This window comes from Glycine soja, chromosome 17, assembly GCF_004193775.1.
Source record: "Glycine soja cultivar W05 chromosome 17, ASM419377v2, whole genome shotgun sequence".
NCBI classification, from domain to species: Eukaryota; Viridiplantae; Streptophyta; class Magnoliopsida; order Fabales; family Fabaceae; genus Glycine; species Glycine soja.
The window spans coordinates 3,369,184-3,394,647 of record NC_041018.1 but is presented as its reverse complement, the minus strand read 5'-3'; the positions used below and the strand labels follow the sequence as shown (position 1 = coordinate 3,394,647).

The following is a 25,464-nucleotide window of genomic DNA, read 5'->3' as shown; positions in this document are numbered from 1 at the left end:
CCAAAGTTAATTATGATTTGGAAAGCTGAAAAAGAAAAAGTTGAATGTCTCAATCCGAATCAAATTGGAATTAGGGCAATGATAGATTAGTTGTATGATCAGTTTAATATTTGAGTTTTGTAAAAGAAAAAAATTAACTTTAAAAAAAGATGTCATTAATAGGCATATAAAAAAAATATTGTCATGAATAGATTTAAAAAATTCTCGTAACATTAGAGATAGCCATTTTTACATCAAATATATATAAAGTATATTTTATGAAAGTGAGTTATCATTTACGATCGAGAGAGGACATTAGGTAATCTTTATAAGAAAAGAGTCATATAAATGTTCCTTTCCAAAAATGTATGTAGATTCAACGGAGGAATATATATATATTGACGATTATTATACACAATATTCTCATAATTCACCTAATGAAAAAGACATTAGTATAAAAAAATTAAACCTTAGTGCCACGCAATTGAAAAAAGGCGACAAAGGATATTACGTAAGGTGACGAATGGGCGTGAAAAGTGACGAGCCATGCACGCGTCCAAGTTTAACAAGATGTAGAATTCTACGCCACATATTTTTCAATAGAGATTAAAATCATTTTTTAACAACCCTCGTAATAAGGATAGTTCTGTATTAGTATATAATTTTAAATGAAGCATAAAAAGAACATACAAAATTAAAGAAAAAGTCAGATGCAGTCCACTACCAATTAAATCATTGGATGATTTCATGGAGTTCTATTTGCTCACCATGATGATTCTTTAAACATGAGAAAATGCCACTATTCCAACGTAACACTCTGTAACAAAATGATTGATGCAGAAAATGCAAAGTGCATGACGCGGTAAGCTACCATTGCAAATCCTCCTTTTTTTTTTTTTTTACTTATCTTCTGGTCATCGTTGAAACGGAAAAGACGGGCCCAAGAAGCCCAGTCCATGAAGACCCATGATAGACGGCCCGTGAAAGTGGAAGATGTGGGTCCCAGGAATTTAAAACGTCAGTTTATTGTTTCCCGTGCCGATGCGCGCACGGAACGGAAAGGGCCACCACTGAAGTAGCCGTTACTATACAGCTCTTACTGTCTCTGGAACATTGAGTTTCAGAGCGTTTTTTTTTTCTCTTTCGAAAAGTAAACCTCAAGAGAGAGTGCAGAATTTGATTTCAGAACTCCAAACTGCGTTGCTCAGCATTTCCACCGGCGACTCTGACTCCTCCCTTCTTCACTTGCAGCTACTTCTTTTCTTTCATTTCACAAAGAATCAATTTCTTTTTTGCAGAAACATGCTTGAATGTGCAAAGTAAAGATCAAGAAAAAGAAGATTGAGTATCACATGAAACAGATGTTAAATCGCTCTAGTGAAGTAGTTGATTAATTTTTTTCTTCGGAGGTTTTCTGTTAAATGATATTTGTTGTGCGAATTCTGCAATTTTAGAAGCTTCGGGTCATGCTAGGTTTTAGCTTAAACTTCATTCGCTCTTTGCATTATAGCTTATTCTGATATCGGATTTTGAATTCTCACTTCTTCGAAGCTTGGATTTCCGGTTTCTTTTTTATTCTATTACCGATTGACCGTTTTTTGATTCGTTTTCATCTAAATCAGTGAGGTCTAAAAATGCAATCGTTTTCGGTAGAACACGGCATAGTTATTATTTATAATGTTGTTTGTTTCAGCTATTCTCTTTAGAAATGTTGTAAATTGCTGTTGCTGATGGATGATTGATCGGCAGAAAGTAACGGGCGGAGGAGCACGATGACGGGAACACCGGCAGCGGCAGCAACGCCGCTGTCTAAGATACAGAGGAATTCGTCAAGTACCTTGGGTGGCCAAAAAGTCCGGGAGGAGAAAATCCGAGTCACGGTTCGAATGAGGCCACTCAATGAACAAGCTATGTATTGTTAGAAAATAAAATAAAAAATGAAAGAAATAATTACAAAAAGATGCACACTCTTTAATTAAATAACAAAATAATAATACTAACGAAATAAAATTAATTGAGAGCATATAAATAATGTATTATAACAAAAAAATTAAATCAAGGCAAATAATTAATTAGTCTGGGTTGAAACAGTTGGTTCCAATCTGAACCAGTTGACTCATTAAAATAAAATCTTAAAAAAATCTAAAATAAATATTATTTTATAAAATTAAATTAATATAATTAATATATATTTATAAAGTTTTTTTATTTGCTGTGTTGCAGATAAAGTTTTTGCACCTACGTGCTTAACTCAGAAGGTTTATGAAGAAGGGGCTAAAGATGTTGCTTTATCAGCACTTTCAGGAATCAGTTGTAACTCGTTCTCAACCAATTGTTATTGTTTTAGAATTTCTCTCTCTCTTTTAGATTACGGGCTGTTATAGATTCATTCAACAATTTCATTTTTTTCTCTTTTTGCAGCAACAATTTTTGCCTATGGGCAGACTAGTAGTGGTAAGACATTCACGATGAGAGGCATCACTGAAAGTGCTATTAAAGACATCTACGAGTACATTAAGAATGTGTGTTACTAGTTTACTATTGATACCTACCAAACTTGATGTCAATTATCTTCCACTGAGTAGAAAGTAGAAGGCTATTCATGAGTTGAATCCCAGTAGTATTTATCAAGTCTAATTGGTGAATTTGATGGTAACGGCCAGAAATTATGATTTTTTTTTTCGTTCCAATTTCAACAGACACCAGAAAGGGATTTTATTTTGAGAATCTCTGCTTTGGAAATCTATAATGAGACAGTCATAGACCTTCTAAAACGTGAATCTGGTCCTCGTCGGCTCTTGGATGATCCTGAGGTATAGTTCAAGGATAAACCCTCAACTGAAATTTGTCAACAGATGCTTCAACATTTTCTTGATTTGTCACAAATCCTGAGGTAGATTTTTTCTTGGATACAGAAAGGGACTGTTGTGGAAAAGCTGAATGAAGAAGTAGCTAAAGATGATCAACATCTAAGGCGTTTAATTGGCATCTGCGAAGGTAATTTAGAAATCTGGTGTTCATGTGAGACACATATTTAGGTTTCTCAAGAGCATAGAGTATCACCGTGTTATTTGGCTAATACTTTTATATCTCACTATTTGCTGATGTTCTCTTTGTATAGAAACCATGTAACACAGTTCTAGAAAATATAGAAGTTGTGGGCATTGTGCTCTTAGGTCATCAGCATACTACTATTGTTCATGTAAATATTGTATCTGCAGCACAAAGGCAAGTGGGAGAAACTGCTTTAAATAATAAAAGCTCAAGATCACATCAAATAATCAGGCTGGTAAGCTCAGCTGAGGAAATAAAAGTATTCATTATCATCTTTTAAGATGATAATGCATGCATATTTCAGATTCGTTAATTTACCCATTTCTTTTCTCTGGCTACTTTATGTGGAGATTACAAATAAGACATTAATCTTACTGCTCTAAGATCACTATTTTTATATGAATATTTCAGACTGTAGAGAGCAGCCTTCGTGTAAGTTCAGGTCACATAAAGTCTTACATAGCCAGTTTGGTATGCTTTGTCTTCATAGTTTGACATGATAGTTTTGATAACAAGCTAGTCATACTGATGAATGTTTATTGTAACCTCAGAATTTTGTGGATCTTGCTGGAAGTGAACGCATCTCTCAAACAAATACATGTGGAGCAAGAATGAAGGAAGCTAGCCACATCAACCGAAGTTTGTTGGCACTTGCATCAGTCATAAGGAAGCTAAGGTCCAATAACTTTGAATATCCAAATGCATGTGGCTGCTTTGTTATTGTTCTTCTACAAAAGAGTGATGATTACAAGTAAAAAGTTTCGCAGCCAAGATCAATAAGCTCATTAAGCTGCAGAGAAAAAAATACTAAAAGGCCCATTTGTTTTTTTTTTTTTAAACTAAAAATATGTTCAAAATCCCCACAATATTATTTTAAAAAAAGTAAAAAAAAAATCCTCAAAACAAGATTTTAATGTTTTGTGCTTTTAGTTATACAAATGTGACATCAACAGTCGCTCCGCTCCACTTTCAGGGGATAAGACTGCTTACATCTATCCTCTCAATATCTCACTAGGACAATGCCTCATGCACCAGGCTACTCTTTTTTGTTCAAACGCACCCTAGTTATTTCCATTCAATTTGTATTGAGTTTGCTTATATGCTGAAGCTGAAAAGTTTTCGACGACTACAAATATACATGTGGAACCCAGTTTTTCTCGTAATCGTTGTCATTTGATGACTAGAAATTGTTTAATGTGGAAGTTTGGTTAATTTGAAATTGTTTATTGTGGAAGATGGTTAATTTGAAATAGGCATTGATTATTTTGATAAAGTAAAGACCTGTAGAACGATGTAATTTGGTCAATATACAGGAATCTGATTCAGCTTTTGGAGTTTTCTTTTGCTTTTGCAGTGGCGGAAAACGTGGTCACATACCATATAGAGACTCGAAATTGACACGAATATTGCAGTCTTCAATAGGGGGGAATGCTCGAACAGCGATTATATGTGCCATAAGTCCTTCCTTAAGTCTCGTGTAGCAAACAAGAAATACACTAGCATTTGCTACCAGTGCCAAGGAGGTCTTTAATACTGCCCGAGTGAATATGGTATGCTTAAATGTCTAAATATGATTTTGTTGATTGGAAAGTAGATTTTTCTGAAAATCGTTTCTCCTCATGCTCTTATATTACTTCATCAAATTATGTTTTTCCAAAAATTCGTTTTCAAACAGAAGCTTGCAGAAGTTTGGTATGTTACAATCTTATTGACAAGTGTAATTTTGGATAGAAGTATTATTTGAAATTATTGAGAAAAGTGATGGATGCACATTCTTCAACAAAAGCAACCTGCCTTTCATTTTTTTATTATTTTATTTCAAAAGCCACCTCATTGTTTAAAAAGCTTTCATATTTTCCATGAAAAAAGAAAGGTATAAACTAAGATAGACAGTGATGATCTTTTAACAGGTTGTTTCAGATAAGAGACTAGTTAGACAGTTGCAAAAGGAAGCTGCCAGGCTTGAAGGGGAGTTACGAAGCCCTGACCTTTCTGTGAATTCATGTCTAAGGTCATTGCTAGCTGAAAAGGAGTTGAAAATTAGGCAGGTACAAACTTCTTTTCTTTGTCTTAACTTTCATGTGTTACAAAATTTGAACTTTCTCTTCGATTCTTCTTGATGGATATTATAATGGTATTCTTTGGAGTTCTTACATTATTATCTCTTGCTCAAGACGTGGTCAATAATTTCTCTATAGTCATGCATTCCAACATTTAAGAAAAGTATTATAATGGTTTGATCCCTCTTCTTGATGGATATTATAATGGTATTCTTTGGAGTTCTTTGTGTATGCAATGCGTTTAACTTTTCCATTCATAATGGATCAAAATCCCGGGAACTGGCTTCCCATTGTCTGCTTTTCTTGTCGCATGAACTGTGAAAGACTAATTTATTAGTAACAATAAACTAAACTGTGAAAGACTAATTTATTAGTAACACTTAACTAAACTGTCTTTTCTTGAGCTTTTATGTAAAAGAGAAACTTTTTTGAATGAATTGAATTGATAAACACAAATTTGCAGATGGAGAGGGATATGGAAGATCTTAGGCGACAGAGAGACCTTGTACAAACTCAACTTGATCTGGAAAGAAGAGGGAATAAAGTTCAAAAGGTATTTGGAATGGTCATGTCACATTCCCTCCCCCCCCTCCCGGATTTATACTTGTGACTCAAATTAAATAATTCTTGCAGGGGTCAAACCATTGTGGGCCCTCTAGTCAAGTTGTCAGGTGTCTTTCTTTTCCTGAAGAGAATGAGTCAGCTAATGGTAAACGTACTCCAGAGCGAAGAGAGGCAGTAGGCAGAAGAGAGGCGGTAGGCAGGCAGGCAATGCTGAAGAGTTTATTGGCTTCTCCTGACCCATCCATACTAGTTGGTGAAATTCGAAAGCTTGAGAATCGGCAACTGCAACTCTGTGAGGATGCAAATCGAGCACTTGAAGTTCTGCACAAGGATTTTGCGACTCACAAACTTGGGTGGGAATCAAGAAACTGCTGAAACCATGTCAAAAGTACTATCTGAAATTAAAGACTTGGTAGCTGCCATCTCTACTCCAGAAGAAATTATGGCAGCAAATAAGGACGATCTAATAGCAAAGATCACACAGTTGAAAAATCAAGGGATCACCATTGCATCTTTAGAAAGGAAGCTGGAGAATGTTAAAAAATCTATTGACAAACTTGTCTCTGCTTTTAGCGCAGAGGAGACTCCAGAAAACAAGACCCCGCTGAGAAGGAAGAGAATTCTTCCTTTCACCTTAAGCAACAGTCCCAACATGCAACATATAATACGTGCTCCTTGCTCGCCTCTCTCCTCTTCGCGTAAAGCAATGGAACATGAAATTGAGAACAGGGCACCAGAAAACAACATTGGCGTCTCTGGCAGTGATTCTTTTGCTAAGTTACATAAAGATACTCCACGAAAGGATGATGAAAGTTGTGATTCTGTTTTATCACGGGAAGCAAGCCCAGCTACACGGCAATCAAAATCAGTGAATGTGAAGAAGATTCCAAAAATGTTCAAGAATGTTGGAGCTTCAGAGTTTATGTTACTGAGTTAAAAGAGCTTGTGGCAAAACTGCATTACCAGAAGCAGCTACTGGTTTGCCAGGCAAGATTCATTGATTTCCTCTATTATGCTCTATGGTATGTGCTGCATGCTCATTGAGTAATGTCAGCATTTCTTTAAGGTTAAACCTATTGCAGATAATGCTTGTATCGTATGAGTTGAAGGGTAATAGTAATTCAATAATCTTATTAGAGCGTATAATATGCTGATACTTTTTATCCCTGCACGGGTTTAGGTTTTGGAACTGGAAGCAAACAAGTCGTTAAATGAAGAAAAGGATACACCTGATCGGTCTCCCTTGCCATGGGATATACTATTTGATCAGCAGAGAAAGCAAATTATCATTTTATGGCATTTATGCCACATATCTCTTGTGCACCGGACACAGTTTTTTCTTCTTTTAGGGGGAGACCCTTCTGATCAGATATATATGGAAGTTGAACTTAGAAGATTGACTCGGTTAGAACAGCACCTGGCGGAGGTTGGGAATGCTACACTTCTAGGTGGTGATGAGCCTGCAGGCTCTGTTTCAGCAAGGTATGCAAGTGTCTTTGATAAAAGTTCATTTTCGAAAATTTTAATAGAAATTAGTGCGTGGCCTACAGGCTTTTATTTTTATAATGAACACAAAATAGTTTTAATGTTTTGCTATTGATTGATCGTCAAATGCAGCATCAGAGCTCTGAAGCAAGAAAGGGAACATCTAGCTAGGAAGGTGAACACTAAACTTACAGCAGAGGAGAGGGAACTGCTTTATGCAAAATTGGAAGTTCCTCCGGTTGGAAAACAGAGGAGGCTGCAATTTGTGAATAAACTGTGGACCGACCCTTATAACATGCAACATGTGCAAGAAAGTGCTGAAATTGTAGCAAAGCTCATTGATTTCAGTGTATCTGATGAAAACAGCAAGGACTTGATTGAATTAAACTTTTCAAGCCCTTTTAATAAGAAACAATGGGCGGGTTGGAACTTTATATCAAATCTTCTAAATTTGTAAACACATTGTTGTAGTTGTACTTCATTTGTAGAAGAGAAGTAGAGAGCTATCAAATATTTATGTTTCAATCAACTGATTATTATTGGTGTACAACTGGCATGTTTGCGAAGAAAGAATAAAAAGGTCACTTCTATCAATTTGAAAGTAAGAGTTTGAAAGAAAATGGCTTTCATTTATTCTCTTTAATTCACTAATTTTTAACTATCCTTATTCTTTTAAAATTTTCTATTAAAGAAAATATTTACTTTAACAGTTTTTCCTTTGTTTAACAATCACCGTTATGAAAATAAATACTGTATTTATTAAATTAAAGCATTTGATAGAAATGTTTAATTCATAACCCATTCAAATATTTGATTCATAAAATTGTCATTTCAGAAAACAATGTATTTGATTCATAATACTATTTTTTAAAACTAAACATTATTATAATATAATAATTAAAAATGATCAGTAAATTTTATTGAACTCAAATGTATATTCAACCATAGAAAAATCACTCAAATTATCTGTAAATTTTATTAAAATTAAATAATTAATTTACTTATTGTATTCAAGCCAATTCTACCAAATAATATAATTTTATATTATAATTGATTAATTTATTTTTTTAAATAGCAATATATTAACAATAATTTTAGCATTTTGATGGTTAGGCAATTTCAAATATCTTTTGATTTTGATATAACTATTATTTAATTAACTAACATTTTTATTTTTATTTTTAATTTAAACCTTTGCATAACAAAGATAATTAAAAACATAATAAGCCCTTTTTAATATATATTTATTACCTTTCCCTTACTCCTTCACTCACTCAGCCTAATTAATAAAAGGGGAAGTTTTTGCATAGTGTTGAGTTTTGTCGCAGCATTCCATACGAGGCCGAAGGGAAGAGTTTTTGTTGGGTTTGGGAGGCTAAGTAGGGTTTGCGTTGAGAAAGAGAGAGATGGGAAGAGAAAAGGAGACAACAAAGGTAGCTTACACAGTGGAGCAGCTTGTAGCCTTCAATCCATACAATCCCGATATTCTTCCAGATCTCGAAAACTATGTCAACGACCAGGTTCCTTCTCTATCTTCTTTTTCCTAAATCCAAAAACCTAGGTTTGAAATGAAACCCAATTTCTGTTTCCTTTTAGGTTTCGTCGCAAACTTACAGCCTGGACGCGAATCTCTGCCTTCTTCGCCTCTACCAGGTATTTTTCATTGGTTTTCATATCAATTAATTAATTAGTAACAAGTTGCGAGTAATAGTTTGATAATTGATTATCTGTTATTTCAGTTTGAACCAGAGAAAATGAGTTCCCAGATTGTGGCCCGCATATTGGTCAAGGTGTGGTTTTTTTTTTGGCTGTGACTTTTACATTTTCAACTGATTGGTTGGATGGCGAATGCCATCTCGTGCTTGAATATTTATTTATTTTCGTTTAACAGGCTCTCATGGCAATGCCGGCGCCAGATTTCAGCCTTTGTCTCTTTTTGATTCCAGAACGCGTGGTATGATTTTTATAAATGATTATTCTTTTCTTTGTAGTAATTTGTGTTGCTTTCATTCACAAATAACTAGATGTTTGAATAGTTTTGTCACCCATGTCTTGTTATGCGTGTTTGAATAGTTTTGTCACCCATGTCTTGTTATGCGTGTTTGAATAATCACCTGCTAGTTTATGAATTTTACTCAGTTGAATGATGACTATTTTATGGGATTTGTGATGACAATACAAATTCAAGTATACCAAGTTCTACAAGTAAGATATTATTTGAATCAGTAAATAAGGGAAGGGATATCAATAAAAAATAAAAAAAATTCAAGAGAAGAAGCATTAGAATATTGATTTTGTCAATTCCTTCACATGCAGTCCACGAAATTAGCCAATCAGTTCGTCTATTATACCCCTTATTATTGATTCAGATTACTAATTCTTTAGTTTTTATCAACCTAAGTTTTTAGATCCTTTTGGTTTATGTTTTTTTTTTTTTATGAATCCTAGCAAATGGAGGAGCAGTTCAAGACTTTGATTGTCCTGTCTCACTATTTGGAGGTAAGCATCAGCTTTAGTTGCTAGAGGACTTAGCAGTCATTTGAAATTAGAAATTAATGTATGCCGCTTCAGACAGGAAGATTTCGGCAGTTCTGGGATGAAGCAGCAAAAAGTCGTCATATAGTTGAAGCTGTGCCAGGTAATTATATATTATTAATTTTATGAAATAATAATTAGTTATGATTAATGTCTTTGAATGATGTGACCAGTAGATTTCAAATATAAAAAAAGCATACGTTTATTATTATTATTATTATTATTATTATCTGACTAGCTGTACATTTTATATAGTGTAAGTTTTTACTGAATATTGTCATCTATTAACCATTTTTGAACTAATGCATTCTCTGTAATGTGCTGCAACTGTATCTTGTAGCTGATAATATTGCTTTTCAATTGTAGGATTTGAGCAGGCAATCCAAGGATATGCAATCCATGTCCTTTCCTTGACTTACCAAAGGATTCCTAGAACTGTGCTTGCTGAGGTATGTTTGTTTTGTCCATTTGAAGCATTGATTCATTACTTAGTGGAATGTTGTTTCATCTCCAGCTAATAGCTGCTAACCCAAAATCCATTGCATTTATTCCCTAATTCCTAGTTGAACTCATGTTTAAATGTGACTCATACATTAAGAATAAAACACTTCTAGACTCACCACTATAATCCTCTATTTATTGTTTAGATGTTCAATGGTTCTTCTTGAAAGCTTTGACACCTTGTTATTTGCATTTTTCTCACTGTTAGTCAGAAACAAATGAGTCTAAATATTGACTTGTGTTCTGGAGTCTTTAGGAGCGGTTGGTTTTGTGAAATTTGTTACTGTTTTAATGACTTTCACTACCCTTTATTCTCTGCTTTTTCATAGGCTATTAACATAGAAGGTTTATCCTTGGACAAATTCATTGAACATCAAGTAGCCAACAGTGGTTGGGTTGTTGAGAAAAGCCAAGGCAGGGGTCAACTCGTTGTCCTCCCTAGAACTGAATTTAATGACCCAGCTTTGAAGAAAAATGCTGCAGACAGTGTACCATTGGAGCACATTACTCGCATCTTCCCTATTCTTAGTTGATTTTTCTATGGTAGACTGCCAATTTTCTATCCTGAAGGAGATTATGCGGATATTATATCAGTTGGAGCAACACCTTCCCTTCCCCTTGGATGCTTCAATTTGAGAATTAGTGGACAGCTATTGTAGTTTACTCATGTTTTGCATACCTGTCTGAAAATTAATTTGCTTTGCTATGCTTTATTATTCGTTGAACAGATGGCCTGTTCTCTATACTGCGTCTATAAGTTCCCTGGCTAGTTATGAGTAGTAGGATAAAAATATGAGGAAAGAAGAAATACAGATTGGAATAAGGAGTAGAGCAAGGTTCACTTATATGCTCGGTATGGTACTGGGGCAAAATTGAACTCGATGCAGTCCAGGTTGCAATCTTTCTCCAACAATTGTCACCCAAACAGTAAACTCAATTCTGTAATTTCCTGTGATTTCTAAACCACTTCCACCACCTTGTAAGTGTCGCTTGAATCATCGTAGCCAAAGCCAATCAACTTATCAATATAGAACATAATGCATGATGAATTTTTGGATCTTAGCCTTGTGGCCGGTTTCCAAAATCCAACACGTACTGCATTCCAAAGTAGTCCCAGAGACCTCATGTGTCACAGCCCTCAAACAGACCAATCCAATAATACATCATCAATGGCGGATAATGGGTTATCGAGTAAACGTTGCATGGAGCAGTAGTGTAGGGAAACATTGTTCCTTGGAGTCGGGAGAGTTCCAAAACTTAAATGCACCTATATCGCGAAAGTGCTTTCACTCGAAGCCATGACAGAATTTACATTGTGAGGTCGCCAGGGATAAATGCATCATCATAGCGAGCAGGACTCATTCTCATGATCAATGCCCTAAATTGTGAGGAATTATTCAACACATCTCATTATTTGTTTTGTGCATCATGGATTGGGCAATCCTGGAATTATTTAACACATCTCATTATTTGTTTTGTGCATTATGGATTGGACAATCATAATATAAAGTTATATTAGGGATTGTCCAATCTTTAGATGTAATAATGCACTTGAGGTATACCAAGAAAATAATGAGATGTGTTAAATAATTTCCCTCAAAACCTTAACCAATGCATACGTACGTACTGAACCCTACCAACAATACAATTAGTTTATAGGCCTGTGCCCAACAATTAAGAATGTAAATAGTCAAAATATTCCAACCATATTCTTTTTGAAAATTAAAACAAGATTTTCACTTAGAACATTTAAAACAAGATTTTCACTTGAACATTAAAACTGATTTCTATAAAAAAAAACGTTAAATTAATAACATATATTCTAACATTTTAATTCAAATAAATTCACGTATTTTACCTTAAATTTTTAGTCACTTTATATTTTCGTGTAGATTTAATTTAGTTATTTATCTTAAAAAAATAATTTGATAACTTGTACATCAAAGTGAACATCAAGAAAAAATTTGAAATATAATAATTGATAGAAGGATAGAGATTTGCATATTAGAATAGATATCACTCTTAATGTTCAAATCATGAAAATTATATTTTGACTATTTAGTATTTACTTAATAGTAGAAAGTATAATAAAGGTATTGGTGGTAGGGTTCAGTCACGAGAATGAATCGTGCTCCCTATGAATATGAACTAAAGAAGACTCCACCACTCACTCGCTACAAGGTTAAGATCCCGAAAATCGGCGTGCATGAAATTAAGTATAGGTATTGGAGTCGCGGAGTTAGGCTTTGGCTATGATGATTCACGTGACCATTGAAAACAACATAATTGAGAGTTTACTGCATGGGTGACAATCGCTGGAGAAACGTTGCTAGTTGGACCAATGAATACGGAGCTTTTCCTTTTGATTTAATTAAGGAAAGAGACATACAGATGTTTGTCGCTACCACGCTACATGTTGATCTTCATCAAGAATCTAGGGATTGTCTATGTCTTTCTCATGATTACAAGAGAAACCATCTTGCTGTTTGGGAAATGAATAAGGTTAGATGTAAGGGTCTTAAAAGATCTGTTTCTCCGCATTGGACTTCCATGCATGCAAAGGGCGATGTAAAAGGGGTACCCCAACCCATTTACATGAGAGTTAATTTTAACAACAACAGGGCTTATAATGCAGCTTTACAGAAACATATATGATATATCATATATCATATAAGGTCATATATGATATATCATATATCCAAAACCAAATTGCATTGACAAATTCCGATCATGCATGTCAAGAAACATGCATTTAGCAGACGCTGTTGAAGTCTTCTGTACAATCAGTATTAATTTTTCCAAAGCAGACAGATCCCATTAATTCTAATAGACCAATCCCCTCCTCCATGCTGTCACTGAATAGACTACACTACAACATGGCTATTGGTTCCATATTCCAGCTAGCTTTACGTGAACAGATATGTGAAGATATAGGCATATATATAGCATTTACACTGCTCATATTATAGATATGTCTTGCTAAAGGTTTTTATTGTTTTTTGTTTTCTTTTAATACTATAACTACATTCCATTGAAAATAATATTACTAGCTACAAGTGAATAAGTTCAAAGAATGATAATAAGATATCAACCAAGTACAGAAAATACAGCAAAAACCAAAACGAGAGATTATATATCAAATTTGATGGTGTTGCTCATTTCGATGCACTGTAATTTTTTTAAGAGAATTTTAATCTTGAATTGTTGTCTATAGAAAATTTGATGGTGGAACATACTTATTGCGTAAAATTGTGTCACTAAATGCTAAAGTAAATAGAATTATTATACCACCGATAAAAAAGTTGAGTCTGAAGTGAATTTTGATCTTGAAAGTATAATGTTTGATCGAAAGACAACTAATGTGGGTAGTTTCAAACAAAATAATTCTATTATGAAAAGTATATATTTCAATTAAGGTAATTAAAAACATTTTAAATAAATATATTTTCTTTATCCCTAATTATAAGATCTTTATAAAAAATTTGTTTATTTCTTTCTATAAGATAATTTTCTAATTTCTAGTTGTATTAATTTTTTTCTATATACTTTTATCTAATTATTCTCTCTCCAAACATTAATTAAAAAATAAATAAGGAAACTATGGACATAGAAAATAAAAGGATAATTTTTTAATGATAATATAAATAATTAATAAATTTAAAACTATATATAATTAATGTGTTTACTTATAGATACATAATGAAAATTATTAGTAAATTTATTAATTACATATAATTAAGGTAATGCCTTAATTTCATCAAAATGTATATAATTAATATAATAATAGAAAGGAAATTTTGGAGCCTCGAAAAAACTCTTGAGCATTAACTCGTAGAAAAGCGCATCTTACCTAAAAAGCCACCGTAGTATGATCATATGCATGAGTTCTAAATTATACATTACAACAAGCAAAGTCATTTAAAAGAATCAATTATCTACAATTCTAAAAGTGAAGCTCCCACAAGTAGGGTAATAATATTTACAAAAAGTGCACCTATTATAACTGCTGAAAGAAAAATGAAAACACTGAACTCCAAGAAGACAATAACAACAGAAAATAATAATAATAATAAAATAATAAAAGAAAGGAAAAGACAACAAACAATTTTACAAGCACTTGCTTTGCTATGCACTATTTTCTACTATGCCTTGAGGATTTGATTGAGATCTTCACAACAGAATTAATGCTGCATGTCAATACCAAGATTGGCCTCAGGATGATTCTTAGATTAGCACCACCACATAAACACAAACAGAAGCCTACCCAAATGCCTGATTCTTTTTCTTTCGCCGCTTCCTTCTCTCTAGTTTCTTCTAATAAGCATCTTTAGACCAAGCCAAAAAAATATCAATTATACATTAGTGCAAGAGATCATATGCAAAGTTCAATGGCAAAGTGTTTGTCCATAAGTCACCCAGTTCACAAAAGTATCTGGAAATTCTTCTGGTGTGTTGGACCGTGCATCATCGTAAGATAACTCGGATTCAGTTTGTTCCCTTCCCTGAGAATATTACATATAATTAGTGTGTGAATTCTGACATAAAGACCAAGTAATTTAAGAAGTAAAACACACTTAAACTTGTTAAAAGTTCAGACTGACATAAAACTCATACATATCCTAAATGAATGGTAAAAGATTGTTGTGCAATGTGCACAAAATACATCATCTTTTATCATATCAGAGCAAAACATACCCTTAGTAGACCAAGAATAGCCTAAACTGTTTACTACTTTTTTTAACAAAACAATGAACTTCAAATGCATGCTTCAAAACTACATGTACTGCATCATGTGAATGAAACCTAGCATGTATAATTATTAATGGATTCAATATATTACATCATGTTCATTGGTATGCAAGTACAATGAATCTATAGGAATGAGGAAGTATATGAATCACATTATACTGCATCAGAAAGGGTGATACCTTTAGGCTGGAGGCCCCCCAATCACTAGTGGAGGCAGTTGCCTCACCTACCATCATTCCATTGATAACATTTTCTGAAGAAACTCCAGCAATTGGAGAGTTGGTAATTGATGACCTGCATTCGGTATAAATTTGACTCTAAACTCAACAAAATTGATTTTGGATAAAACAAATACAAAAAACCAGAAAGAAGGAAAGAAACTTGGGTAAATTTTGTAGACCATCAGAAAAAAAGAACAGGATATAACCAAGACAGTCATATTTACCCATTAATTGCATAGCAAATCCAGTTCCTATAAAAAGTATTACCTCTCGAATGGCTCTTCTTCGCATGAATTTCCTGAAGAAGAGAGCCAATCCAGGTCAACAAAGTTGGAGCAGCTGAAGGAATCCCCGTGATCAGAATAGTAAATATGTTCACTTTCAAGGCAGCGCTCTCTTTGCATATCTCCAAAGAGCTGTCTCCGAGGCATTGAGGGAGTGTACCTACACATACAAAATGAATTGTATATCATACATATACAGGCTCAATGGAAAAAATAAGCAGCAAATGGCAGAACACGCCATCATACAAGCAGGCAACAGAAATTCCAATTTGTATCTGCAAAATATGAGCTCATCGAACATTTTAGATTACAATTTACACTGTATTGGACATTTCAACATACAGAAAAATTTCCCATATTCTAGAAAATACTTATAATACAAAAATTCTTATACAGAAAGGCATGCTACGAAATAAAAAATTTCTAGATTAAGACGACTAATAAAGACAGTAGATATTTCTCCTGTACAGCTTAAAACAGATTACACTTGAGTTTACATTAATATCGGACACAAACCTTGAAAATGAGATGTCACTGTCAGTAGTGGATATTTCTGGTGATGACTCACAAAGACCCTTGCTTCCTTCTTCTGATCGATCTGGTAAGCCGCCTTGGCTTGGGAATTTTTCGTGCTTGGCCTTTGGGGCTGACATCGGTGTAGAACTTTCATTAAGAATGTTTCCATCTGAGAAGGATCTTTTGAAAAATGACCTAAAAAACTCATTTCATAGTTATCATATTAGTTGCGTAGACAGGCATTTTCAATGTACAAGTTTCAAGTTATCATCATATTTGCAACAAGCCCAAATGATTATTAAATATCAAATTTTATTTTAGATTGTTTTATCAAAGTGTCTACTAGGACCAAGGCGTATGTTTCATAGATCAATATAAAATATGGAAGGGGAAGGTGGACTGTGTAAGTTCCAGACAGAGAAAAACCCCAATGCAAGATCTTCAAGCAAGGACCAATTCAAAGAAGGTTATGGGAAAAAAGGTGTTATATTACATATATTATATTCAAATACCTTGCATCATCATCTCCATGTCTTCCTGCATCATAGAGCTGATCTGAACCCAACTCCCATAGAGCAGGCTTGCCCTGTTGTGGCTGAAAATGCCCCAGGAATCTGCCCCAATAAACAGAAAGATCATCTCATGATTAGAAGAAGAGAATAAGTTAAAATTGCAAAGGCATCTTTCCAATAGAATATATTACAAAAGTACAAGCTGCCTTAAAAATATCACAAAAGTTGCTACTAAGCTAGAGGACAGAAAGACATGCAGAGGGGTTGGAAAAGTCTGTTGCATTGTCATTGTTTTATTTTTGTTTTTGCAATATTTGAGGAACATTCCTAATCTTACTGTGCTATCCTTCTTTCCATTTTAAAAAAACCTCTTGTCCAAAACAAAAGCTCCCTATAACAGAGAGATAGAGACAGAACAAAAAATAACAAACAAAACAGGTAGAAGACAAGCTACAATCCAGCCATTGAAAATAATAAGTATATAACATGGAGGCATATAGAAAAAGAAGACAATTCATGACTGTAGCACATACACATTGATTGCATCCTGTTTCATAGCATCCATGTATGCATTGCTATAATAGCGTTGAAGAGTCCTAAAAAACTCCTGAGACTGTGTTGCAGCTCTCCACTGGCCCCTCCTCTCAGAGAAAATCTATATAGAAACCCAAGTTATAGAAAAAGATCATCAGAAAAGGTTAAAAACACGTTATACCAATGTATAGTTATGATATAACAGGAAAGAAAATCCTATGACCACTGCTACTCTACCAATTTAACAGGCAAGAAATATGTATCATCGAAAGATCGACCAGCCCATCAGTGGAACATTCTCAATAAAGACAAATTCACTCTAATTTCCTACATTATTTTAGATAATTATTGATAGTCACAAAATCGTATTTGTCAATGTTCTCTATAAATGATGCATGGAATCAACACAGTATATCAGTCCATTCTCACAGTACTAACAATTAAGCTAACAAGGCTATTGTATGCCATCCAGCTCAAACAACATAATTAGAAAGCTATGAACTGTAGTTAACCCTTAAATAATTTTGATTGGGAGATAAATAAAGAGGTCTACTTTCTCCATCCACCCGCTCCACCAAAAAAAGGAAGTTTGATGATTATCTTTACCGTCACAAAGTTTAAACCCAATGAATAATGATAACATTTATTGAAAACAAATATATTCAACTGGCTTTAGATAATTAAAAAAGAAAATGGAGCAAAAATATCAGTTCCCAAGCTACATTAGAATATGTGAACTGAAGCAATTGTGACAAGCTGCAGAGTGCAAATCACCTTGTTGTGTGCAGCAGAACCACCATACTGATGTGCAAGTGTATCACCCATCCGCTCATAAAACCCCATCAAATCATCTGCTACAGGCTCATCAAGATCAATTTTTGGGTGGTCAATAACCCCCAGAGCATGGAGCTGGTGGCCAAGAGCAGCCAACCCATATGCATATTGTGCAACATTTGTGCGATCCAAGCAGTCTATGCAGTTGGTCCTGAGCACCCCCCTCTGCAACATGGGTGGTTTGACAGAATAATTTTCATCTGCATCCCTGTTGTCAACCCTGTTGTCATCATTGACATGTCTAGTAGGTGAAAAGGTTCCCTTATCAACATTGCTGCATGTAAGACTTAACATTAAGTAAGCAAAAGATGTCTGAGGAAAAACTTTAGGTATGTCCTCTGTCCATCAAGCATTAACCGATTTTTTATATAACACTGTCTGCTTTATTCTTTGGAAAAGCTGATATCATTGTTCTAAACTAAGAAACCTTGAAAAAGGTAATTGAAGATTTGAAACAAATGAAAAACTTACTTGGTACTTGGCCATTTCAGACATTCTTCTGGTCTCAAGGTTGGTGTTGTTTGGCAATAGAAAAACCCTGTTAATGTCAATGCATATGCAGCCACTTTGCCGAGAAGCTGCAAGACATTTGTAGCTTTGCTGGAATTGAATACAAGGCAAATCAGCTTAATCAGGAAACACATTGTAATTTGCCAAAAAGGATAGAATTATATAATAAAAAATCAACCTCTGAAAATGTTTGTGCAGATCCCAATGAAGGAACCTAAGCCTGTTTTCGTCCGATAAATCTTTATTAATGAAATCTATGGCATTAGCAAACTCTTGACGAAGTATGGACTCGCGAGGCTTCTTCTCATGGGTCTGTTGGTTTAATAAAAAAAAGAAACTTATGAATTACCCCACCCAAGAGTCTTGTACAAAAAATGATACAGTTGAATTTATAAGGTTTAGGACTTAGGTAAGGAAGGAGAAAAGGAGAGAATACAGACACAAAATAATACAATATTGAATTGCCAAGGTGTATTATGTCATACTAAATAGTAAATAGTAACACAATAGTCCTATTTATACTAATACTGGGCTCACTTCTACTTTTATATATAAAGATACTGGGCTCCTGATCCTAATTAAATTAAATAAGGGAACAAATAACTTAAAAAATAACATCATTTATTCTAATCCATCATGCATCATTCTCTTCCTCTAAATATTATGTAGATATTCTAACAAATCAACATGAGACAGTACAGTTCATCAACACAATATTCACTTTGTCATTATTATATCACCTTTATTTTATTTTGACAAAAATATAACATAAAACTAGTCAAGAAATAACCAATTACAACATCAATATGTGTCAACTCACCCAAGATATAAGAAAATTGAATTTTCAGGAATTTAAATGATGACATGTAATAAATGAGGGGAAAAATGACTACCTTTATTAAATTCAAAATAATTATGGGATTTCCATATCTTTTGACAAGGTTTTCAAAGTGATATCTAGTGGCTTGATAACTCTGATCCTTTTTTGACACTGGAGAAAAATAAGTAACTACATAAGCAAACATAAAAACATCTCCGCATCAAAGTAGAGAAATTGAGAGAGAAATAACTCTGCTAGTGCTACAATATTTGTGAAATGGGAGGACATACATATAATATCTGGTTTAATATTTAGTTTTGAAGTTTCCTGTGACCAGAAAAGAGGGATTGAACCACGGTTCTGGATGATAGAGCTTATTTGGATGGGAAGACCTTCTGCAACATCCTCAAAGACTATTTGTTCTGTCTCAACGTCATTTGCTACTCTTCCTTTCTCATTAACACCACGCCTCAAATACCTAAACAAAATAATAAAATAAGTGAAACTGTACATAATTATTGCAAATATATAGACATCCTTTCTACCATATCTATCCTTGAAAATTCAAGATTTTTCTGCTTGCGCGCTGCTTTTTTTTAATATATATTTCCTATAAGAGTATACAGTACTCTAAGTATATTTTACTTAATCTGTTACTACTGTAGTTATTAGTTTAGACTGTTAGCTATATCAACTAACTCAGGTTAGTTGGCAGTTATCCAACTATATAAACAGAATTGTAACTGATTAACAGTTGGGTTGAATAATATCAGTTTTCTCAATCTCAATCTCTTCTCCTCTCTCAAATCTAATATTTGCTTACTGTGTCAGAAAATCTCTTCTCCAACTCATGGTCAACTTTGCAAAGCTAACAAACAATTTTATATACTGAAACTATTATGTTTAGTCTACCACCTCACTTTCTGTTTAATGAATGCAAGTCACAATTGGGCTAAGCTAGTTGGACTTGAAGAGGGGGAGGGCAGGGGATTGGAAACACAAAGTCCCATTAATAACATCTTCCAACACCCAAATGAAAAATGAGATGCATACCATCATAAGAACATGAAAGACAGATTATTCCATGCCACATTTCCTATACTATACTCATTTTATATTCAAACTACAAAGACACAGTGACAAATTAAAACAACTAAAATTACAAAAAAAAAAGGACCAGAGTATAAGCCTATACGGATAAAATCAGCAGAGGAGGCACTTGATAAATTGACTAGCTAAGTTTGCACACAGTCAAATTATAAAACCTGATACCAATTGGTCGATATGCAGCACATAATCACATTGGAAAATTATTCAATGGATTTAATGTTTGAAATAAGATATGATGAAATTTACAGACCTAGTGCCAGCATAATGACGTGATCGTCTTGCAATGAGCGTAAGTGTGAACTCCCGTCTGGATATCATTAGCATTTCCTAATGAAGCCACCAGATAGATGTCAGATAGACAAGATGAGGAAGACAAAATTGCTTGTATTAAGCAGGAACCAGTTACTTGACAAGATTAATCAATACATGAATACAGTATCCAATGGAACTTTGAGAGTAACCTATCTTCACCTGTTTAAAAAATCCATACACTAGCGCAACTGTCCAAATAGTATTCTGGAGGTGATTCCTAATTCCTCGAGTTAAGAACTCATTCCAAACAAACATGGTCTCATAAAGAACATGGCCTGTCTCATTATCACACATGTTCCTTTGAAGACTACGCATAATTTGGTATGAATAGCTGAAAAAAAAGTCCTTTGTAAGGTCGACCATGCATAGGAGCCTCTTGTACCTAAAAAATAAATGAAAAAAAATATATATAATTAACACAAAACCTGATAATGTATGTAGAAAGAACAATAAAATTTGACATAAGGCCAAAAAACTGTTTAATTTAAAAAATGACATTAATAATAGGAACCATGTAGCATTTCTAAATTACACCAAAATATCATAAACAAAGTCTAATCAAAACTAGGTTCTCCTAAACAAATCAGTGTGCTTCTTTAACATGTCATATTTATATTTGAGTCGAACAGAAGGAATGTAATCATGTAATTTTATCTGCTAACCTTTATATTAATTTCAAATGTTTATCAACAGAGGAGAACTGAAATAATTTTAAAACTGGATAAAGGGTAGAAATAGAGAGACCAGTAGAAATCCAAGTAAACTAAAACAACCAAAATATTTTCTTGTTTAACATAGTTACAGGAAACAGAGGGGAGAAATGAGCATTTGAAAGAAAAAGAAGCGAATAAATATTCATATATAATGTATAACATGCAAATAGATGCTTAGCATCACCTGGGCTAAAATTCAGGTTTTCCATGATAAGTAGAATTGATATAATATGCAAGATTGTAAGGACCTGTTTTCATTTTTAAAATTGATGTTAGACCGAACTGAAGAATTTGGCAATGGAATCATCTCGCTCTTTGAGACAGCATATACTGTATGACCACAGATTGCACCAATTTGCCTTCTTTTTGTGATAAGCAGCATGTAGTAAGGCCCCAAAAATTTGATGAACCCTAAAACCATAATAGTATATCAAGACACTAACTCATAATTGGTCAACAGGCAGGTAGAGTGGTAGACAAGACATTATGGATTTACATACCTACAATTCCATAACAAGTTGTAACAAATTTTAGTCCACCAGTGGACTTGTTACCCTCATGTATCCGTCTCAAAAGATCAGAGCATTCACTTTCTGTATATGTGGTGGAATCTTCACGCAAATTTAGCTCAGAAGGATCGAGACGGTCAATCTTTAGTACTTTCCAATATGTTCTGCTCTTGTCCCTTCCTATCATGTAAAAGTTCTGTGGAATAAAAAAACGCAGAAGTTAAATATTTTAAATACAAGAAAGGCATGATAAACACTGCAACTCCAATAACACATTCAATTTTGCAAATTAAATTTCTCAAATGGGATGTTCCAAGCTTAGTATGCATATTAGATTACAAAGGATGATAACTCATATCCAAGGATCTAAAGCATGATGAAAAGCAAGAGACAACCCACTTTCAAAGCTAGATAAATAACATATACCAATTTAAGGTAAGAAGGAATTATGAAGCATCCACATAGATGATCAAATGCAGAGGCATAAAGATTTCATTCTGAAGCATTTCAGAAAGGCAAAAAACATACATAAGAATATTAAACTAGAAACAGGATTAGAACTTCATCAAAACATGGAATGAGGCTACCAAGTTAAGTAGTTCTTTCTACTTTACCCAAACTAATTTTTATATCATAAAACAACGAAAGCAAGGAAGTTCGAAACACACGTTTAAGTCTATCATCATGCAAGAATCCAACACACTGGATGACCAGCTGGTCAAGTCTCTTCTAAAAGCATTCAAAACAAAAGCCAAGTAGCCAGCTTTGACAATGGTGCATAAATAGGACAATAAATGCACCAAAACATGGTATATATGAATATGAACAAGAAACAAGTGTATTGATAATACTTTTAAAAGTATCCACAAATATTTTCTAAATTCTACAACACAGAAAGATCAAATCACATGAGAAAATCAAAGAGAACCCCAAGCAGACAGCAAACTACAACAACAGTTTCAAAACAGTGGAAAGAAGAATAGAAGGGCATTACCGATCGAGTCTCATATAGCCTAAATTTCTGCATACAGACATTGGAAGGAGGAGGAGGAGGAGGAGAAAAAGGGGATTGGTCAGAGGCAGAAGGAGTGTGACAAGGTTCATTCTCTAACGATGCCATAACTTTTTCTCTGTAACACTCAGATCCCCCGAGCCTCAGGCTCAGGGAAACCACCAAAATGGCATGCAAGGAGTAATAACAACACAAAATCACCAAAATTCAGAATCAGTACAATGCAAAAGGCCCACAACCCAAAAATCCAAACCCATATCCTGAACTCTAGGCTGCTTCAGATACAGCATTATTTTCCAAACTATTGATCTTTCCTCATCCTCTCAGCTCCATCCACAATCACCATCACTGCTATAAATCAACAACGACCCACTATTCCTCACTCCACCCTCCACACACCCAGATCGAAAAATCACCACCCACAAACAAAAATTGAATCCTTTTTGGAACGGAATATGTGATTACAATTGCACACTTGCTCACAGGGGATGACAGCATGCGGGTATTTTGAAAATGGAATCTTTTTTCGTGAACGAGACACGATGAGAAGATCGTGCAGAGAAAAACTGGGCGAAAATTGAAGAGGAGAAAGAAGATTTGGGAGGTACGAGAACAAAAAGGTTGGAACCACGGGTGCAGGAACAAGAGCTGCTAATTATTGATTCAATTTATTATTATTTTTTGTAAGAAAAAATGGATATATAAGTTAAATTTTTATTTATTTAAAATTAAAAAAATCTGATTTCTCTCTAGGGAGAGAGGGTGAAGATGAAGGCTCAGACCCAGAGAACAAATCAAAACCACAGCGTCAAAATCAAAATTAAATAAAGAAAATTTAAATTTTGATGTGTGAATTCTCCGTCCACACATTGAAATTCGGAAAAAGAGTAATAAAAAAAATTATAGTAAAAAAAATTACGAAATCATCCATTTATGATTCATTAGATAACTTGATTGAATTTTAAAATAATTTATAATTAAATAATAATATAAAATAATTTTACAGTAATTACACGTTAACTCTAAAAGAAGGCGTATATCTGGAATAACAATGTTAGAATCACTACTCTTGATAATTATTGATGAGAAAGAATCATGTATGGCAAACAACATAGTAAGTAATTTATTTAATTTATACATACTAACTACTAGTTATTATCTCTCACAGTATTTTTTTTCTTCTTCTTGCAAATTCAATTTAATTTATTCTTATTCTTATTCAACGACCGACTTATTGTGAAACGTGTCATCTGAATAAGTTCGTGATGACTACAGGCTATGTAGGAGAAAATGAATTTACAAGTATAATTATTGTGCAAGGACGGCAATACAATAATGGTGCTCTTATGTAGTCACTTTTCCAGTTTCCTTATCCAAAATTTATTAAGAATTGCAATTACAATGACAATAATTTGGAACATTAAATATATTTTTAATTTTTTAAGCTAAAAAATATTATTGAAAAATTACTATTTTATATATTAAGACTATTCCCTCTTATATGGTTAGAAAGCATTTTCTTTACAAGATGTAAATATCAAAGAAATTGTTTTCAATTTTTAATTATATATTTTATATATATAATTATGTTTTTTCAACAAATTTTAATTATGTTAAAATGTTAGCGAAATAATTTAATTATTTATTAATGTATTAGACTTTATTGGTAAAAAAAACTGTACTATGGTGTACTCCTATATTAAAAACATTTGAAGATTTATGATACCTTCGTATTTGCATCTAATTAGAAAGAAGGATTATGCATATTTGGACAGCTAATTTTAAAAAAAAAACACATAGATAAAATATAAATTTTAGTTGTTTGACTAGTAATATATGAATGTTTTGATATATTTGGTACTAATGATTGATATTAATTTAAAATATTCTACTACATTTAGTGTTAGTGAAAATCAAATCTATTAATTAAAAATAAAAAATACAATTATTTGATAAGTGAGCAATAAAAATACTCACATAATTTAATGTGTCTCCTAAAATAAATAAAAAAGTGTGACAATGAAAAAAAATTATCCTGCTTTTTAAAAAGGACATCTCATAGGGATGGACTTTATTTATGATTTTATGTATGATTTGAGTAAAAAGCATACACTAATACACGATTAGAAATATAATATATATATATATATATATATATATATATATATATATATATATATATAATTTAACGGCATTATAAAAATTATTTATAATCTCATAAATATTTTATCAATAAGTTGTTGATATAAATGGTCTTAAATTTTTTAAATAAGATTTTGAATTTGAATTTTGTGAAAGAAAAAAATATAATAAATATTTCACACAATATTTTTTTTCCATCTACTATGTACATTGTTTTATTTTTTAAAATTTAACTTTAACACGCTGATAGGGTTTCTACTTCCCTTTCAAGTTTCGATCATCCTTTTGTTTTGGGTTTGGACCCTTCTTGGTTGTCCTCAACAGACGAAGAGGACACTCTTTCAAACTCACACACGTCATTCATTTCAATCAATAAAACATACTAGTTAATTTGAAACTAAATTATTTTCTTTTTTTCTTATATGTAAACTCCATGTATTAATACTAATATAGTGGTAATATATTATTATATATTATAGAACTTAATAAATCTGTTTTTTTAGAAGAC

At 33.2% G+C, this 25,464-nt stretch overlaps 2 protein-coding genes and 1 pseudogene across 5 annotated transcripts; 2 read left to right on the top strand and 1 right to left on the bottom strand.

The window, feature by feature from the left end:
• The first annotated feature begins 1,051 nt into the window (after nt 1-1,051).
• Nucleotides 1,052-7,736, top strand: LOC114393496 (annotated as a pseudogene).
• Nucleotides 7,737-8,409: 673 nt separating this feature from the next.
• LOC114394181 (eukaryotic translation initiation factor 3 subunit K-like) lies at nt 8,410-10,921 on the top strand. The gene is made up of 8 exons (XM_028355816.1): nt 8,410-8,662; nt 8,739-8,795; nt 8,882-8,932; nt 9,034-9,096; nt 9,591-9,641; nt 9,714-9,780; nt 10,044-10,126; nt 10,508-10,921. Exons 1-8 carry the CDS (start codon nt 8,549-8,551, stop codon nt 10,709-10,711), a joined length of 690 nt encoding a protein of 229 aa, XP_028211617.1. The 5' UTR covers nt 8,410-8,548; the 3' UTR covers nt 10,712-10,921.
• A 3,126-nt stretch (nt 10,922-14,047) lies between these two features.
• LOC114392521 (phosphoinositide phosphatase SAC3-like) lies at nt 14,048-23,488 on the bottom strand. 4 transcript variants are annotated; one of them, XM_028353687.1, is made up of 16 exons: nt 22,797-23,488; nt 21,794-21,998; nt 21,542-21,704; nt 20,740-20,962; nt 20,519-20,595; nt 19,449-19,636; nt 19,232-19,329; nt 18,517-18,650; nt 18,300-18,428; nt 17,769-18,114; nt 16,994-17,115; nt 16,461-16,562; nt 15,949-16,143; nt 15,416-15,592; nt 15,107-15,221; nt 14,048-14,680 (listed from the first exon to the last, which is right to left on the bottom strand). In XM_028353687.1, exons 1-16 carry the CDS (start codon nt 22,920-22,922, stop codon nt 14,564-14,566), a joined length of 2,517 nt encoding a protein of 838 aa, XP_028209488.1. In that variant the 5' UTR covers nt 22,923-23,488; the 3' UTR covers nt 14,048-14,563. The 4 variants fall into 4 exon arrangements, with proteins under 4 accessions (XP_028209488.1, XP_028209489.1, XP_028209491.1 ...); XM_028353688.1 differs by having other exon boundaries at nt 17,769-18,102; XM_028353690.1 differs by having other exon boundaries at nt 17,769-18,036.
• Nucleotides 23,489-25,464: the final 1,976 nt, after the last annotated feature.

Bases quoted from the DNA above. Each gene is read 5' to 3' on its own strand.
- LOC114394181 (XM_028355816.1), top strand. From the start codon at position 8,549: ATGGGAAGAGAAAAGGAGACAACAAAGGTAGCTTACACAGTGGAGCAG. The intron at 8,796-8,881 runs GTATTTTTCATT...CTGTTATTTCAG, and splicing joins GCCTTCTTCGCCTCTACCAG to TTTGAACCAGAGAAAATGAG. The intron at 9,642-9,713 runs GTAAGCATCAGC...ATGCCGCTTCAG, and splicing joins TCCTGTCTCACTATTTGGAG to ACAGGAAGATTTCGGCAGTT.
- LOC114392521 (XM_028353687.1), bottom strand. From the start codon at position 22,922: ATGGCATCGTTAGAGAATGAACCTTGTCACACTCCTTCTGCCTCTGAC. The intron at 21,999-22,796 runs GTAATGCCCTTC...TTTATTCCACAG, and splicing joins GGCTATATGAGACTCGATCG to AACTTTTACATGATAGGAAG. The intron at 21,705-21,793 runs GTATGTAAATCC...TTATGGTTTTAG, and splicing joins AACTTGTTATGGAATTGTAG to GGTTCATCAAATTTTTGGGG.